Source organism: Xyrauchen texanus, chromosome 12, assembly GCF_025860055.1.
Source record: "Xyrauchen texanus isolate HMW12.3.18 chromosome 12, RBS_HiC_50CHRs, whole genome shotgun sequence".
Classification (NCBI taxonomy): domain Eukaryota; kingdom Metazoa; phylum Chordata; class Actinopteri; order Cypriniformes; family Catostomidae; genus Xyrauchen; species Xyrauchen texanus.
Window position 1 is genome coordinate 38,918,260 of NC_068287.1, and position 17,304 is coordinate 38,935,563.

The 17,304-nt window shown below is 36.6% G+C and overlaps 1 protein-coding gene across 1 annotated transcript; it reads left to right on the forward strand.

The window, feature by feature from the left end:
• Positions 1-4,318: 4,318 nt before the first annotated feature.
• LOC127652623 (proline-rich protein 15-like protein A) lies at positions 4,319-16,449 on the forward strand. Its single transcript, XM_052138869.1, has 2 exons — positions 4,319-4,602; positions 15,402-16,449. Exon 2 carries the CDS (start codon positions 15,428-15,430, stop codon positions 15,749-15,751), a length of 324 nt encoding a protein of 107 aa, XP_051994829.1. The 5' UTR covers positions 4,319-4,602; positions 15,402-15,427; the 3' UTR covers positions 15,752-16,449.
• The last annotated feature ends 855 nt before the right edge of the window (positions 16,450-17,304 follow it).

A 17,304-nucleotide genomic window follows, 5' to 3' on the forward strand; every position in this document is an offset into this window, starting at 1 on the left:
AGCCCCTCGCTTTTGATAAATTATGTGAAATATGATATCCAAATATAGCTGATATCAGGGGCGTTGTCAGATTACTCATATCGCTTTTTTTTCTTTCTTGAAAGCCTGCTGTGTGCAAGAAGTGTGCAGCACAATGCACTATACAAACTTCCCTTGCTTAACCCATCCTACACTGCAACAAGTACTGGGAAACTTTATGAAAATATTTATTTAAGTATCTTCAGCATACTGTACATGCACATTCTCACCAGGGTTTTACAGCATAAAATGCTTACACTGTATATGCAAATAACAAAACTGGAGAAAATATTTTGCACATTTGCATTCTTCTATATTACAATTGCATTATCCAACGTCAGGGAAAGCGGCCTCAGATGAAACGGCTTTAGACCTCAGAATGAGGGCCTCAGAATGAGCAGAGTTGGTCGCTAGGCAGAGATGGTAGCTAAACTGGCTGAGTTTGGTTGCTAGCTTACGAAACTAGCTGAGCTATCTCTAACTTTATAAATGCAGAAGTCTCGTTTCTATAAATGAATAACTAGCTAGCTAACATAATAGGTGTAAGTTTAAACTGACATTTGAAACTCATTAAGTTTACTTGCAACAACAACAACTCAAAACAAGCCAAACTATAGTCCTTTTAATTAGCACACAGCAGCCATAATTACTGACAACTGTTTATGTAGTGTCCTAAACTAGTGCTAGCGAATTAAATTAATTTCATATCCAAAAGATTGATTCATTGTTATCATACACAATCAAAGACAGTACTACAGAACACAAAAATGTGTATATTTCCTCTGCAATTCCAGAGACTTGATGCTTTTACATCTGATGTCTGAATCCTGACTCTGACAGCTGAGGATGTAGTTTGTTTATCAAGTCTTGCCTCCCTCAAACTCATCTCTCCTCTTTGCTTTCCTGTCCCTGCTTCGTCCAGAGAATTTTCTGATGTTCATCTACAGGAGCCAATAATGTTTGTCAAAATAAGATCATCTGTATTATTTAGAAACGTACTTTAGTTTCATCATGTTTTCATAGCCTACCTCAATTCTGACTTGCGTGCCGACACCTGGGTAGGGTTGCACCAGCTGTGCGTAAGTTCTTACGTAAGTTAGGATGTAAAGTTCACACTAAGGGCTTAGTAACTACTAGTTAGCTTGTAACTAAGTCGGTGCTAAATTAGTTCTTAAGGTAAGACTTAACTAGTAGGTCGTAAACTCTGCATTAATTAATGCGCAGTCGCATAATATGACGTTTACCTGCATTGATCCAATAAACAGCCTTTAAATTTGTACACATAAGTGTTACAAAGCCGTGAATTTCAGATTGATCTTGCTACGCTTGATGTTCAAACTTAGCTTGAACCTTAAAATACGATACTTAATAAAAGTAGATTTAATAAATAGTTTATTTGTCCTGTGTAAATAAAAATATATAGGAACTGTATCTAAAATAAATAAGGTGTGATAAATAAATGCTAATACAAAAGGCTGGAAAAATAGAAATATATTCATTTTAATATCTTTTATATTTCATATATTGACACTTGACACCGGACGACACACACTGAAAACTGCACCGTTTGAACTGTTTCATGCTGAAGAGCCACTTAAAAGTAAGGTTTTTCTCGCTCTTGTAAATGTAAATGACTGTAAATGCCAACATCATCATATATGTCGAAATGATTGATGACTATCACGCAAAACATGAGCACATTGATGTCATTAAATGAGTCTGCTTTTTTATTCCAACCATCAATCCTGGTCGGAGGCTGCCGTAAATATTTAGTTCATACGTAGGGTGTTTAATGGTGCAAAGCTCAAATATTTAGTAGTAAAGTAGTGCCCATTTACGCCACACCTAGGATAAGGTGTAACGTACTTATAGCTGGTGCAACCGGCCCCTGGACTTCAGTGGCGGCTGCTGGTCTTTCAAAGAGGGGAAGCTCATTTTCGGCCTACATTATAAACTTATTTACCCTATTTTTTGCACTAAATCAATCTTAGGTGTTGATCTGCCCTGCTGTTTAATTCTAATTTTTTCCTCGTAAGGAAGACTTTCGCCAAAATCAGGTCGACAATATTAGCACCGTCTGCCATCGTGCGCAGTTTCACCCGTACGACGCTAGCCTAGCCTACTGTATGAATGAATGAATGAACAAACGAACGAACGAACGCTCTAAAACAAAATATATTAAACTTGGTAAAACTGAAACAAGGAATGTGGTGTATAATTGTGTGAAATGTATTATGCAAATTGACTAGCAATTTCGCCAAACAAATATAAAGAAATAGGTTGCAGCAGTTTGTCTTTTGACTACACTTGAGAAATCACGATGGGACTGAGCGCGAAATAGCTTCAGTGACTTCTTATAGTACAGATTAGCTGTCAATCAAAAGGAGATGCAGTCTTTCGACAGATCCTCCAATCATCACGGGAAGCCCGAGTCCGGGCCAGCCCACTCCTCATTCACCCCCAGAGACGCTGAGTGTCCGTGGGCGGGACATAATCGCAGCATTTATCCAATGACCGTCTATTTTCGGAGCACTGAAAAAAACTGTTCAGAGCAGCCCCGTAGAAGTCAATGGACGCTCGGCTTCAACAGGGAAATGCACTGACGCTACGGGAATGTATGAGAAGTAAATCGAGTCAGCCGACCTGCTATATGTAATGTAGCTGATTCTGAACGAACTCATCTTCCAGATGAACGTGTTCTAACGCATTTTTAGTCAATAAATTGTTTACACAATAGTACATATTTGACCATTATTTTTTTGACATTATAGGGGAAGCTGAGCTTCCCTTTCAGTCTTAAAGAAATCCCCACTGGTGGACTTGTCTGTGTGGCTGTGCGTGCTGCAGTGGCTTTGGTTATAGCAAGTGGACAAGCGCGTGCCGCACGGACATGGACTTCTGCGTACAAGTATCAGATTTGTGTTTTCGGTTAAATTGCATTGCTTTTACAAGCGTTGATTGGGTGGGTTACTGGTTTGCATTTAGATAGATCCATTTATTTTTTCCGGGATTATCAATCTAAATGAAAGCACTGTCAAATAAAGTATATTGTAAAAACTCAAACTTGAGATTTTACTGGGGAACAGCAGATTTATACTGGGGCACGTGCCCCAGTAAAAGGGGTTTAGTGACACCCCTGGCTGATAGCCATCACTATTAAAAAATTATTGGTATTATTTCTATAACATTTTCAGCAGATGAGTTTAATTTGTGTTTCGACATGGATATATAAATGTCATCACAATAACAGATTTAAACATTCAGATGCCCTGAAGAATCAATCAAAGCAGGCCCAGAAAGAGAATATTTAGATTTTAGACACTTTTGTGGAAATCATTTCAAAATTACCAGAAATGAACTTTGTGCCAACCAAGCCCTGTTGCCAACCAATCCTCTATACGTATATTGATATTAAATATTCTGTTGAATGAGATAAGGATGAAACCTTGCACAAGACCAATAACAGATTACATCTGCATATCAACGTATGTACACAAATGTTTATACCAGATACAGGCATTAACAGGCACATTTGCTTGAATGATGTCGTCACGTTCTCTTTTTGAGGGCTTTCCATGTCAATCTGGGAAATTAGGATTTCAATTTAAAATACTAAGAAAAAAATTATACAAAGGAAATCATTGGACCAAGAACACATCTTAAAGTATTAAAGGGATAGTTCACCAAAAAATTGTACTGTTCTCATCATTTACTCACCCACATGCCATCCCAGTTGTGTGTGACTTTCTTTCTTCTGCTGAACACAAATACACATTTTTAGAAGCATATTTTCAACTGCGCTGAAAGTAGGTCCATTCAATGCAAGTGAAAAAGCACAAAAAGGCAGCATAAAAGTAACCCATAAGACTCCAGTGGTTAAATCTATATCTTCAGAATTGATATGATAAGTGTGGGTGAGAAACAGATCAATATTTAAGTCCTTTTTTTTACTATAAATCTCCACTTTCACTTTCACTTTCACATTCTTCTTTTGTTTTTGGCCGTTCTCATTCATTGTGCATATCCCATTAAAGATTCAGTAATTAAAAAAAGAAACAATAACGCAAAGGAATTCTACAAAGTCTGAATCAACAAGTTGATACAACACCACACAAAGCAACAAACCCTGCTGATTACAGAATATCAGATTCCAAACAGCCATGAACATCTACAGTATGTCCTCTACACCCAATCCAGGTATATATTTGCTTTTGTTCTATTGTTTTGATGTTGCCATTGCTCTGTTTATTCAAGCACCAAAGGAAGGAGTGGCCCAATTGTGTGTGAGAGAAAGAGTGTGTGTGTGGCTCCAGAAGGGAGGAGTCATGCACCTGTGAATCTCCACCTGGCTGCCAGAAAAAGCGAGACAGCCAAGCCGGAGAGGAGGCAAAAGAGAAAAGAAAGAGAGAAGCAAATTAAATTCAGGAGAAGACATAAGACATAAATCAGTTTCAGGGCTCCAATAGGGCGATGACCTCACCTGCTGGACTCGACTGTGCAAAGAACTGAAATACGGAACAGTGGGATAGTGAACTCTGGAAGGCTGATAATAACATCTCAACGGACATACGTTCACCTGCACAGGTGAGGTTTATTACCAATTCACTGGGGTAAAAAGAACTTGCCTTGAGATCCATGAACTGCCATACAATTACTGTTGCAGTTTGCTTATTAATTATTATTAGGTTATAGACACAATTACTCTCTGCTACTTGTTTGGTTATTGCAAAGGGTAAAATACATATTAAATTGAAATCGTTGTTAAGTTCTAGATGTTATAGAGAATAAAGCCTGCTGATAAATGTGTATTTTAATGACCTTTGTACAGAGACACATTTGATTACACATTCATTGCAAACAGTGAACCTTTATCAATGACTAATCGTGCGATCTGCACAATGAGGAGTCCGTGAAGTGTATGGTGGGGGGTTTTTGCAATCAAGTGAACACTTTGAAATGCAAAACATTTCTTGCAGTTAAGTTAAAAATGCAAGTTTAAAAGGTGCAATGAAAGTCTTTGTATTTTGAATGTAATGATAAATACTGAAAAAAGAATACAATAAAATAATGGGTGGGCCTTTAGGCAAAATTCTAATTAAAATGGGTAACTGGGATTTAAAAACGTATTTTGTTCATAATAAACTAAGACTAAGAAGGCTATACATCTATTATCTCCATATTAAATTCAAATTGATATTTCAGATTTTACAAAAATGTGCATTATAACTGGGTTGGCCTGCATGTGCCCATGCACCACCCTATCTGTTTTTTCGAATATGGGGCCGGATTCACGTAAGAATAAAATTTTGCTTAACTACATATTTTTTCTTATTTTCCAACTAGGAAAAAAGTAAAGAATATTTTGTGTTGCTGAAAAGACGAGCCATGTCGTATATCTATTTCACAACCTCATACAAATTATTAAGTTGTCATGAGACTATATTGTGTCGTCTTTTACAAATACGGCCCCTAGTGTGAGAGTAGAGTAATATTTATTTAGAAGCATACCCTCAACGACACAAAACCTGAGTTTTGTGATGTTGCTACTGTACACAATCAGGCCTTTTGAAGTCAAACACAGGAGCATTTTACACTCTGTGGTTATGCTTTCTGCTGTCTGACATCAGGATTCAAATGAAAGGGAAACGGTCTCAACGCTTATGCAATTCCTCTGACCTCAGGCTACCTGCGTTTCACCGCAGTCCATGTCTTCTGCCAGTCAGCATTTACTACACAACCCACAAAACATGACTGTTTCCAGAGTGAAGCTCTCCAAGGATCTCCAATTAACACCTGATGTTCTTTCCAACAACCTAAAGGAACAATTAAATAACACACGTCTTCAGAGAGCTACTGTTGAAACTAACTGGATCACTCAGGACAAAATAATTGATCCAGCCTGATAAACATGCTTTTTAGTTCACCCAAAAAAGGGAAATTCTGTCATCATTTACTCACCCTCTTGTTGTTCCAAACCTGAATAACTTTCTTTCTTCTGTGAAACACAAAAGGAGATGCTAGGCAGAATGTTAGCCTTAGTCACAATTCACTGTCGTTGCATATTTTTTCCATACAATTAAAGTGAATGATGACAGTGTTAATTTCCGAAATTTTTGCGAAAGTCTTTTGATGAAAATGTGCTTTAAATTTAGTCAATATTTAATCAAGTCACATTTACTCATTTTAGTCCATTTTACTAAAATGGGCGTACATTTTAGTCGACAAAAATAACATATTTTGGTTGACGATAATACAATGTCTAAAACTGTAACAGACCAAACTTTAACCAAATTTGTAAATATTTACAATTAAAAGCTACTTACAATTATTGAAAAATGTATTAAACATATTAAAGGTTATGTAAGGTTAAATTGTCCTGAAAACCTGAGCACCTAAAATAATAGCATTTATTTAGCTATAAACAGAAGTATTAGCAAGACGTTACTCTGTTGTGAAATACTTCACATTTAGACCGTTTAGGATACTGCATTATGTGTAGCGTGTTTTAAGGAAATGGCATATTCACAATGCAAGTTATACATTTTATGTAATTTTATTTACAGTTTTGGTTAAATTACTCAAAATAAGTAATTCACTACAAATAACTAATTACATTTCTACAATGTAATCAGATTACTTTACTGATTACTTCATCTAAAAAGATTACTATTTTTAACTAATTACGTTTCTAAAAATGTAATCAGATTACTTTACTGATTACTTCATCTAAAAAGATTACTATTTTTCTTATAAGTTACTTTCTAAATTACTTTTCCAAGAAATGTTTTTGGTTTTCTGTTCAAATCCAAAATGTCCACCTTATTCATTGTCGCACACCGTTCAGCTGTCACAGAAATGCTAACAGACGTACAAATTAATTCATATTTTAAATGTATTTTACATATTACTTTAGTGAAAGTAATGTACTTAAAAGTAATTTCAAGATTACAAGAATTTTAAATGTTATACGTTACACTAATTTTTTATTAAAAGGTAATTTGATTACATCAACTAATTACTTTGTAATCAGACACAAACAAGACTGCATGTATTTGCAATACAGTTGCATGTATTTCTAAGTAGTGCGGTTCAGGTGTTTCCGGTTACAGCGTTCAGTGCGTCTACATGCAGAGATTTATTAATGGGAAGGCAGATTATTTCTTTTTTTAGGGCTGTCAGTTGATTAAATCAATAAATCATATTTTTGGTGGTAACATGACATCTCAATTTGATCATTTGCCTCTAAATATATTTTGTCCTTTCCAAATGTTGCTAAACTAAGCACCTGAATAATAATTCAAACATATGTAGTCTGGCCGTCTCATTAACACACGTTTCATTCACTGAAGATATTTCATACCAGTTGAGATTCAACTATAAATTCCAACATGATTGCAAATGACTTTTCTTTGGAAAAATGTCCCAGATGTTTTATTTATAAATATATTAGCAGTTATCTTACTCTGACCATGCTTTAAAATCACTCAGAACAGAATGAAGCAGTTGTATTATCCACATATATTTAATATATTTCAAAGGTTATGACTCAGCAGCTCTTACTTATGCATTTGCATTTCAACATTTATCGATATACAGAACATATCAGTGAAACAGAGACACAAAATAGTGATTAAAACATAAATTTATTAAAAACAGGTTGATGCATGCGTTCATCGTGTCTCTCTCCCTCACACATGGAACATATCAGTGACTGAAGCACGTAGTTGTTTAATTCAAAGACCGCCGCTGGTGCCGACACCCTTTATGTCTCCTTCCACCTTTTGTCATTTGCGTTTCGAGCTGATCTGTGGTTAAATGTCTGGTACAGACCTCCGTGTGAGGAGAAACTTTGAAATGTGCGTAGATTGGAGGAGCATCGGCTCGGGCTGAATTAAAGCTCTGAAAACTGTTCTTCTACTGAACTTTTAATGTTCACAATATTTCGTCTCCCATCTCTGAAAAGATCCGTACTTTAAAATCCTCTTTCGAACAATAATTTTAAGTTCAGGAACTAGGCAACTACGACCCATGTAAACACATTCAACCAGCAACTAGCGGGCCCCACTATATCAAAGCGGAAGTACGTCATGAGGCTCAGTGCAAGTAGTCCATTGTCTGTACAGATTAAAGTAATATTACGTTTAAATTGTGGATATACAGGTAGCTGATTAATGTTAAATACAGGATGCGTTAGAGTGAGATAATACTGGATTATATAAATCATTTTTCTCTAGATTTTTCCGCCTTTATAAAACAAACAAAAAAAACATATTTCTATCGGGAAGACACGCAGCTTGAGTGACGTTTAAGATGCCATTTATTTGATAAATGTAAAACAGAAAGTAATGTCTCTCTCTTTGGCGTAGGCCCCGTCCGGCGGTCCGAGGGAGTTGTACCCGGAACCGTCATGTCCTGCCGGAGATAGGAGGCAGGGGCGAGGAGCCTACCCCCGTGCGGGACAGGGCTCAACAGGTGGTGGTGGGGTGGTGGAGGTTGCCGTGTTAGCACACTGAAACAGCAATGTGATAGATTGTGAGCAGACTTATAAAGCAATGGCTTACATGCGATTGGCAAGGAATTACTCGCTAATGATGTGATGATATATAGCTGCTAGTCTTCCCGCTAGAACTACACTGCGCTTCCATATCTTGCAATATTGTTTCTCTTCATACTTTCGTTAACAATATGTTTTAATTAAAACCATTTTATTATTGTCACAATGCATCTTTTTTGTTTCGTCTTTGTTAACGTTGACAAAATAAAAAAAGAAACATTGTCAACGAACATTTTCGTCTCGTTGACAAGATTAACACTGATGGTGACTGAGGATAACGTTCTGCTTAACATCACTTTTAGTGTTCCACGGAAGAAAGTTGGGTATATAACAACAAAAGGATGAGTAAATGATGGCTGAATATTATTTTTGGGTGAACTACCCCTGTTAATGTGCGGCCACTGATTCGCGTGACGAGATAAATTAGACGTTTGAATTAGTTGGTGGCACTGAAACCAGTCCATACATTATCATGATCTATCAATCTTATCAAATCTTTCAAGAGTATTTAGGTCACAGAAAGTTTGGGGTCATTAACTTGTTTCAGGAAAGCCCTAGATTTGTCCTTTAAACAATGAACAGTTTCCTTGACTGCTATCTTTATATGTATATGAAAAACCACAAAACTAGATTAAGAGTATTGGTGAACAGTGACTGCTCTGTTGTCCTAACAGCATGGACTACACGATTGAGGCCTGACACAGGAGGATATGCCTTGCGTAGGAGTTGCTCTTGCGTGCGAAACCTTCCATATCCAAATTCTGACAAAATAACAATGCCTATGGCAAAGCTCATCTGACATTAGCAGGACATCACAGCACTGCTTTGACAAACCTCACAATTAACATTACAAACTGCTCAGATGGCATAGTTTAAAAGGCTGTGTTGCATAACCGGTTTCTTTCATATTATGAATCACACGCACCCCGCACTTGTGCTGATCAAACTGTGCTATAAATGCACAATAAAATCCAACGCTTCACATGGTTAGTGCAGTAAACTGGCGTAACTTCTTAAACAATCATTTACAATATGTATACTTATAGCTTTTCAGATATGTAATACAATACGGATAATGGTTTGGGACCATTAGGATTAACCAGAGCTCCCTTTCAGGTTAAATGCACTGAAGTTCAAAAACATAGCTGTCAGGTTGAAAGGCACCTGATCTCTGTTTGCTCTCGTAAACATAAAAGCAAGAGCAAGAGTCAAAGCCGTCAGTGAGAGAACAGAAATTAGCATGCCATATGAAAATGACCACTCTGTTGCCAAGCAACCGGCAGTCAACAGCCAACTCTTTTTCTTTGAATGTGTATTGCCACACAGTGCTGCACCTTAATACAACTGCCAGAGCGGGAGTTTATATGTTGGAGGTTATTTTTACCCACCGAAGTCTTAGTCAGCTGGGTATATGATCATGCACAGTAAAGCGGTATCATTTTCCATGATATGTCAAAGTAAAATATTTGAAAGCATTTGTGTGCATAGTTGTCCATCTGTAAATAAGTGTGTGGTCGGGGTATGCATCGGGACTGTGTTCCACCATGTATATTCAAGGCGTGCTTCCTTTCTTTATAATAATTTAATGGTTTACATCAAAGAAGCTGTTCTTGCTGTTGGCGTTATGGACCTTAAACTCTCTCTGGACTGTGAACTCATTCTCCACAACAGCTGTGTAATTCGACTGTATAATTGAATGAGATTTGCAAATGCGAGCAAAACAACAGCACTTAAAATATTATGGCCTGTTATCAGAAATGATCAGAAGTACAACAAGAGGTCATCACCAATGTGTTCATCCAAGAATCCATAACCAGGTTCAGTGCAAGTTAAGCTCAACTGACAGCATTTGTAACATAATGTTGATTACCACAAAAAATTATTACGAATTGTCCCTCCTTTTCTTAAAAAATATAAGTTACAGTGAGACACTTACAATGGAAGTAAATGGGGCCAATGTTTTGAGGGTTTAAGGCAGAAATGTGAAGCTTATAATTGTATAAAAGCACTTATAGTAATTATTCTGTAAAAGCTCATTTATTATTTGAGCTGTTTTAAAGTTGTTTAAATTGATGTTTTTATAGACATCGTCATGGCAACTAAGTTGTAAAATTGGCCATAGCTTTACACAGAAAAGGTTATTAAGCGATTTTATCACATTAAAATCATGTTAACACATATTGTTTACATCAAAAAATATCAAAAAATCCTTAAAACAAGATCAATTTGATTAATCTTGTTTTAGTAACAACACTGCATAAGATATTTAGGTATTATATATTTTTAAAATGTGTATTTTGTCTTACTGTACTAGCAGAGTTTTTATAGTCAAAACAAGTGAAAAAATCTACCAATGCTGAAGAAGTAATCCAAAGTATTTAGAATATGTTACTGACCTTGAGTAATCTAATTATATACATTACAAATTACATTTAACAGCATGTATTCTGTAATCTGAAGTGGAATACATTTCAAAAGTAACCCTCCCAAACCCTGCTGATAAATGTGTATTTGAATGACCTTTGTACAGAGACACATTTGATTACACATTCATTGCAAACAGTGAACCTTTATCAATGACTAATCGTGCGACATCTGTTTTTTGTTTTTTTTTGCACATGGGGCCGGATTCACTAAATTTTCATAAGAATAAAATGCTTAAATTTCTTATTTTCCAACACACATATTGTTTATGTCTTGTGGCTATAGTTTAGAAACAGAGTATATTTAACATTTACGGACTGGCCCCCTTCATTTCCATTGTTTGTTCGTCACTGTAAAACAGATATTTGCTTTTTTTATAGAAAAGGAGGGACAAGTCAAAATTAATTAAAAATGCTGTTGATTGATGTTAACTTGTATTGAACCTGGAATATTCCTTTAAATTCACCCCAACACTGAGTTATATGCCTGCACTGAATCTGCGGCAACAGAAATCCACAGAAATCTCCATAGATTTTTGGGGATTGGCCTCTTACCTGTATATTAATTAAATACTTCCAGGCCCATTCAAAGGGATAGTTCACCCAAAAATGACAGTAAACCTGTCATCTTTAAATCACCCTAAATCTGCTCCAAATCCTTAAGAGTTTCTTTACTTTTTTCTGTTAGGCAGAATGTTAGCTTCAGTCACTTTTATTATTTTTTTATCGGTATTCCATATAATTAAAGTGAATGGTGACTGAGGCTAACATTCTGCCTAACATCTCCTTTTGTGTTCTTTGGAAGAATAAAAGTCATAAAACAACATTTTGTTTTTCATTCTTGGGTGAACTATCCCTTTAACACATTTTAGCATATTTAAATAAATTCAGCAAAATTGTACAGATTTTCCCCACAGTCACCACAGAAGTGTGCAAATTCTGTGTGGGCATAGTTAGAGTCAAATTAAGACAGTGAAAGTGTTGAATGCTTTCAGTGTGAACTGACAAAATACAGCAACTTGTAAAATGGTGAATAGCCTGCACTTATATAGCGCTTTTTTAACCTTAGAGGTTACCAAAGCACTTTACACAGTGTCCCAATCACCCATTCACACACTCTCATACACCAATGGCGGCAGAGCTGCCATGCAACGCGCTAGCCTGCCATTGGGAGCAACTAGGGGTTCAGTGTCTTGTCCAAGGACACTTCGGCATGTGGAGTCATGTGGGCCAGGAATCGAACCGTCAACCCTGCGATTAGCGGCCGACCTGCTCTACCACCTGAGCCACAGCCACCCCAGATGTGTAACTACAAATGTGTACAGGTATCTACACATTTTTGTGGAAATGTTCACCTGCCATGTAATTATGCATCGGAGAATCAATATTCAATACAAGTTAAGCTCAATCGACAGCATTTGTGGAATTATGTTGATTATAGCAAAAACTAATTTTGACTTCAATTAAAAAAAAGGAAAAAATCGGAAGTGAATAGGGCCAGAGGACATAATTAATAAGACATAAACATTATACATGTTAACATGATTTAAGTGTGATAAAATCATGGATTTATTGGTGTACAGCAGATTACAGGGTTTACCGACATTACCTTGTAATGACAAAAAGGTTGCAAAATGTAATATAGGATAACTTTACAAAGATGTGGTTATTAAGCAATTTTAACACATGTATCTATACTTTTGAAACAATGTATATTTTCATGTGGACTGGCATCATTTACTTCCATTGTAAGTGCCTTATTCTAACTGTAACTGCTTTTAAATAAACGAGAGAAGAGTCAAAATAATATTTTTGTGGTTATCAACATTATGCCACAAATTTTGTAAATTGACTGTAAGCAGTCATAAACTATATATCAGATGAAATGCTAATGTAGCTCCTCTTTGGGCTTCCTTTAGCATTAGCATGATTTCTGATACAGCACATGTAGCATTTCCATTCATAGCATTGAGCTGCGGTTTAGCGTGTGTGAAATTTGAGGGCTGTCACCGGAGCTCTACATGTTGAAAACCTGGCATATCTCTACCATATGGTGCTACACTAAAAAATTCAGTAGCAGCTACCCCAGCTAGTGCAAGACATAGATCTTTCATTAGCGATCGCCTCAGAACACTCCCTCTGAGATATCAGCTTACACATTATAACACTATTCTTATTTCTTATGTTGAGAATAAATGGCTGGACAACTAGAAGTTTACAGTAATGTTTCTTATTAGGGCCTAATGGTGCAGATGCTGGTTTTCCAACAAGTCTTCTTGACTAGCTTAACTAGTCAACCAACATTGGCAGAAAACAAAACGCTAGACAACCAACTTCGCCAGCTAGATTTTGCACCAGCACTAACCAGCATAAACCAGCCAAAGCCAGGGCCGTATTAACCACATGGGTAATTGGGCACATGCTGGGGGACCACATCCCAGGGGGGCACCATACAACTGCAATTTTGTAATTACGTTGGTCTTTTCAAAGTTTTTCATTATCACTATCATCAGGAGTAAATTATTCTCCAGAGGTCCTGACTGCTGCTAAAGCAGTGCTTAGACAGTGCTGTCAAGTAGCACCTGATGCGCTGTTTAGGATGGGCCATTAACAATCAATTATTACTACTGGTTGAGGATATTAAAAACTGATTTAATAGATACTGCTGTAGGAGGTTTCCATCCACAGGTACGAATCCTTGCAACTATCAATGACATCAATTTGTTAATGCCCAGGGGCAAAATGGAGTCTTAATCCAGCCCTGGCCTAAGCACAGAAACTACACAAGAAGCCCTTTCCCACTGCAGGAACTAAAGCCCGTTTTAGGTACTTTTACTCGGAACTACTACTTTTCGCCATTTTCACACGAGGAACTGTTGGTCACTTTTAGCCATTTAGAGGGACTGATAGGTACTTTTTGGGAGAAGAGGGACTGTGGGAGATGCTGCAGCCTGTTATTGGTAAAACATGTATGATGCACAAAGCATTGAGAAATACAAAGAGTCGGCAGCTGCCATGAGTACTTGTAACTTGTAGCTGCTAGCCTGCTACTCAGAGGATTGAGCTAATTTTCCAAATCCCTTGACATATGTGTGTGGGAGAGGTAAGCAGATCTGTTGCGTGACTTCAACGGGAAACGTGTTTTGCATCTGTACTGCATGTTTTTCATTGCATCTGTACTGTGAGAAATACATGAAAATAAACAGAAAATAAAGTGATTTCTGGATTAATACATTGAATTTTTCCTGGGATTATTGACATAAATAAGATGTTTATTGAGAGTGGGTTATTGAAATATATTATACATTTAACCGTCATGAATTTGTAATTTACATGAAAGCGTTGCATGCCTGGTTCAGCGTGGTCAAATATTGCATCAAGAAGTCAATGTGTGCGTAGTCAGTACAATATTTTATGTTGAGACATAGAAGTCTTTATTGTAAAAGATTGTGTTGATAAATAGGTCTATAGTGCATTTTCAAAACGTTTTCCATTTTCCGTGTGCTGCATGGTTAAAATAGTGCCTCATCTCTCCTCTCACTGTGGCTTCAGGCATGCAGTACCGCATGGCTCAATCAAACATTGTAAAGACTGTAACCTAAAGACAAGCTGTTGTTGATTTTGTAGTTTTTGCTATTGAATCGCATATGCAAACAACGTCAGAAGAAAAACAGTCAAAGCTACAGGAGTTGCTTTTGTATGTGCTTAATCTAGACGGTTCCTAAGGGGAAAGTACCAGGACTGTACACTCTTTGAACACTTTACTAGGAACCCTATGATCCTAATAAAGTGCCCGACATAGTCTTCTGCTGTTGTAGCCCATCTGCCTCAGTGTTCGACATGTTGTTCATTCTGAGATGCTATTCTTCTCACTATAATTGTATAGAGTGGTTATCTGAGTTACGTAGCCTTTCTTTCAGCTCAAACCAGTCTGGCCATTCTCCGTTTACCTCTCTCATCAACAAGGCATTTCCGTCCGCAGAACTGCCACACACTTGATGTTTTTTATTTTTGGCAGCATTCTGAGTAAACTCTAGAGAAGGTTGTGTGTGAAAATCCCAGGAGATCAGCAGTTACAGAAATATTCAAACCAGCCCGTCTGGCACCAACAATCATGTCACGGTCTAAATCACTGAGATCGTATCTTTTCCCATTCGGATGGTCGATGTGAACATTAACTGAAGCTCCTGACCCGTATCCGCGTGATTTTATGCACTGCACTGCTGCCACATGATTGGCTGATTAGATAATCACATGACTAAGTAGGTGAAGTAGGTGCTCTGTGAGTGTATGTGGGAAAGGGATAATTGAGGTCAATCACCAGTCCTCTTTATCACTTCTTTCTATTTGCTTTTCCTTTAAACTTGAATTGAATTTAAAACCTCTCATTCTGTTCCCCTTTGCAGAGCTGTCAAAGTGTGTTTAAGTCTCAATGGCAACCGCAGAACCTGCACCTTCCTGGTGGAAACTGACCTTCCTGCGTAAGAAGAAATCAGAGCCAAAGGTGTTGTATGAAATCCCCGGAGAGCACGGCAGCAACACCGGGGAGACACCCGACACAGCTGCAGACAGCCAGTTTAACACCCGCCTGGAACGCATTGTGGACAAAACAGCAACAAAGGGACGCCATGTGAAAGTCTCCAATTCAGGCCGCTTTAAAGAAAAGAAGAGAATTCGTTCGACACTAGCAGAAAACCCTGAGCTATTCCCTGAGAAAGAACCTACCACTAATGAGAATAATAAAACCGGAAAGTAGAGTCACTGTGTAAACATACTAGCATGTGTGTAAAGCAGTTGAGAGGGCCTCGGTCTATGCAGCACTCTTCCATTGACGTCCTCCACAGTTTACAATCACCTGAGGCTGAGCTGCCTGAAGAGAGAAAAGGAACACTAAATTAGTGAATGATCTAGTCAGATTTTTGGGAACAAAGAGAGCAACAAGCTTAATGATCAGGTTTCTGCACAGTCGGACTGCAACCTAATGTTTTTGTTCAAATCACTGTGGTTGAATAGTCGACATTTAACTTCACATAAAATGTTTAGCACACAGAAAAATTCACCGAAAGGGAACCAAATGAATCAATACCAGCACAAGAAAAGATTTTATGTGGTGCAAAGTGCAATACCAGCTACAGCACTTTTGATTTAGAAGATTGAAGAATTTATTCAGGAATATTATCAAAAATAAGAGTATGTTACTATATCAAAATACCATATGGACTGTTATTCTAATCTTTACTGTAAATCTATAGATATTCTTTGAATCCCTGTACATGCAATTCGACTCTATGCATCATAACAATCTGGAATAACAGCTGCTACATGTTATATGGCTTCCAAACCACCTGCTAGACAAAATTGTTGTTTGTTTTGAATAAATGTGCCTGTTGCAATTATAAACTATTCTATGTATGTGGTTCTACACTCAAAATTCACTTTGATTACAAAATTCAATAAAATTGAATTCAATATATATATATATATATATATATATATATATATATATATATATATATATATATATATATATATATATATATATATATATATATATATATATATATATAAATTGATATATTTTTTAAACTAACTTCATTTTGTTAAATTATACAATTCAGTTTCATGGATTTTTGTCATGAAATTGAAATGTGTAAATCTTAAAATAGGCTTAAGTATTTTTGAGAGTATGTGTAGGTATAAATTATGATCTCTGGTCTTAAAGGTTGATATTTATTGTAAAGAGAGTTTATAAAATTGTATCTAAACACGGTGGGGTTTTCCGTTTTAATTATTGTGCGTTATTATGTTGAAAGAATTGTCAAATGTTTGCACAATGCCTGATTTAATTTAGTTGTTCGCTTGACTTGCATTTTAAACTGAATTTTGCATAAAATTACATATGTGGTTTTTAAATATGCCTGTATAGAAAATAAACAAATGCATTTAACGCTGCTGAATGTTTCTAATTATATCTTGTTATATAGAGTTTATAACGGCCTATTTCGCCTCTTTATTAAGTCAACTGTTACTTTTAAATTAATTTCAACATAATTATTCTCGTCCAGGGCGAAACTCACCCTGTAGTGTGAGAGGGCGGGAGAATGATCAACAACACATCCGGGAATTTTTTCGAACGACATTACAGTAATCTACTTTGGAAGGCTGCGTCCTTCTTTTTCTTTTTTAATTAACAGAACATAATATACAACAGTATACAAATATATACAGAAAATACCAGAGTGTACAAAATGAGAATCCCTTAATCAAAAAGATAACCACTAAAAATACTACAAGTCTTTTTGCTTTTGC

Excerpts from the sequence above, each read along its gene's own strand:
- LOC127652623 (XM_052138869.1), top strand. The coding sequence starts at position 15,428 with ATGGCAACCGCAGAACCTGCACCTTCCTGGTGGAAACTGACCTTCCTG.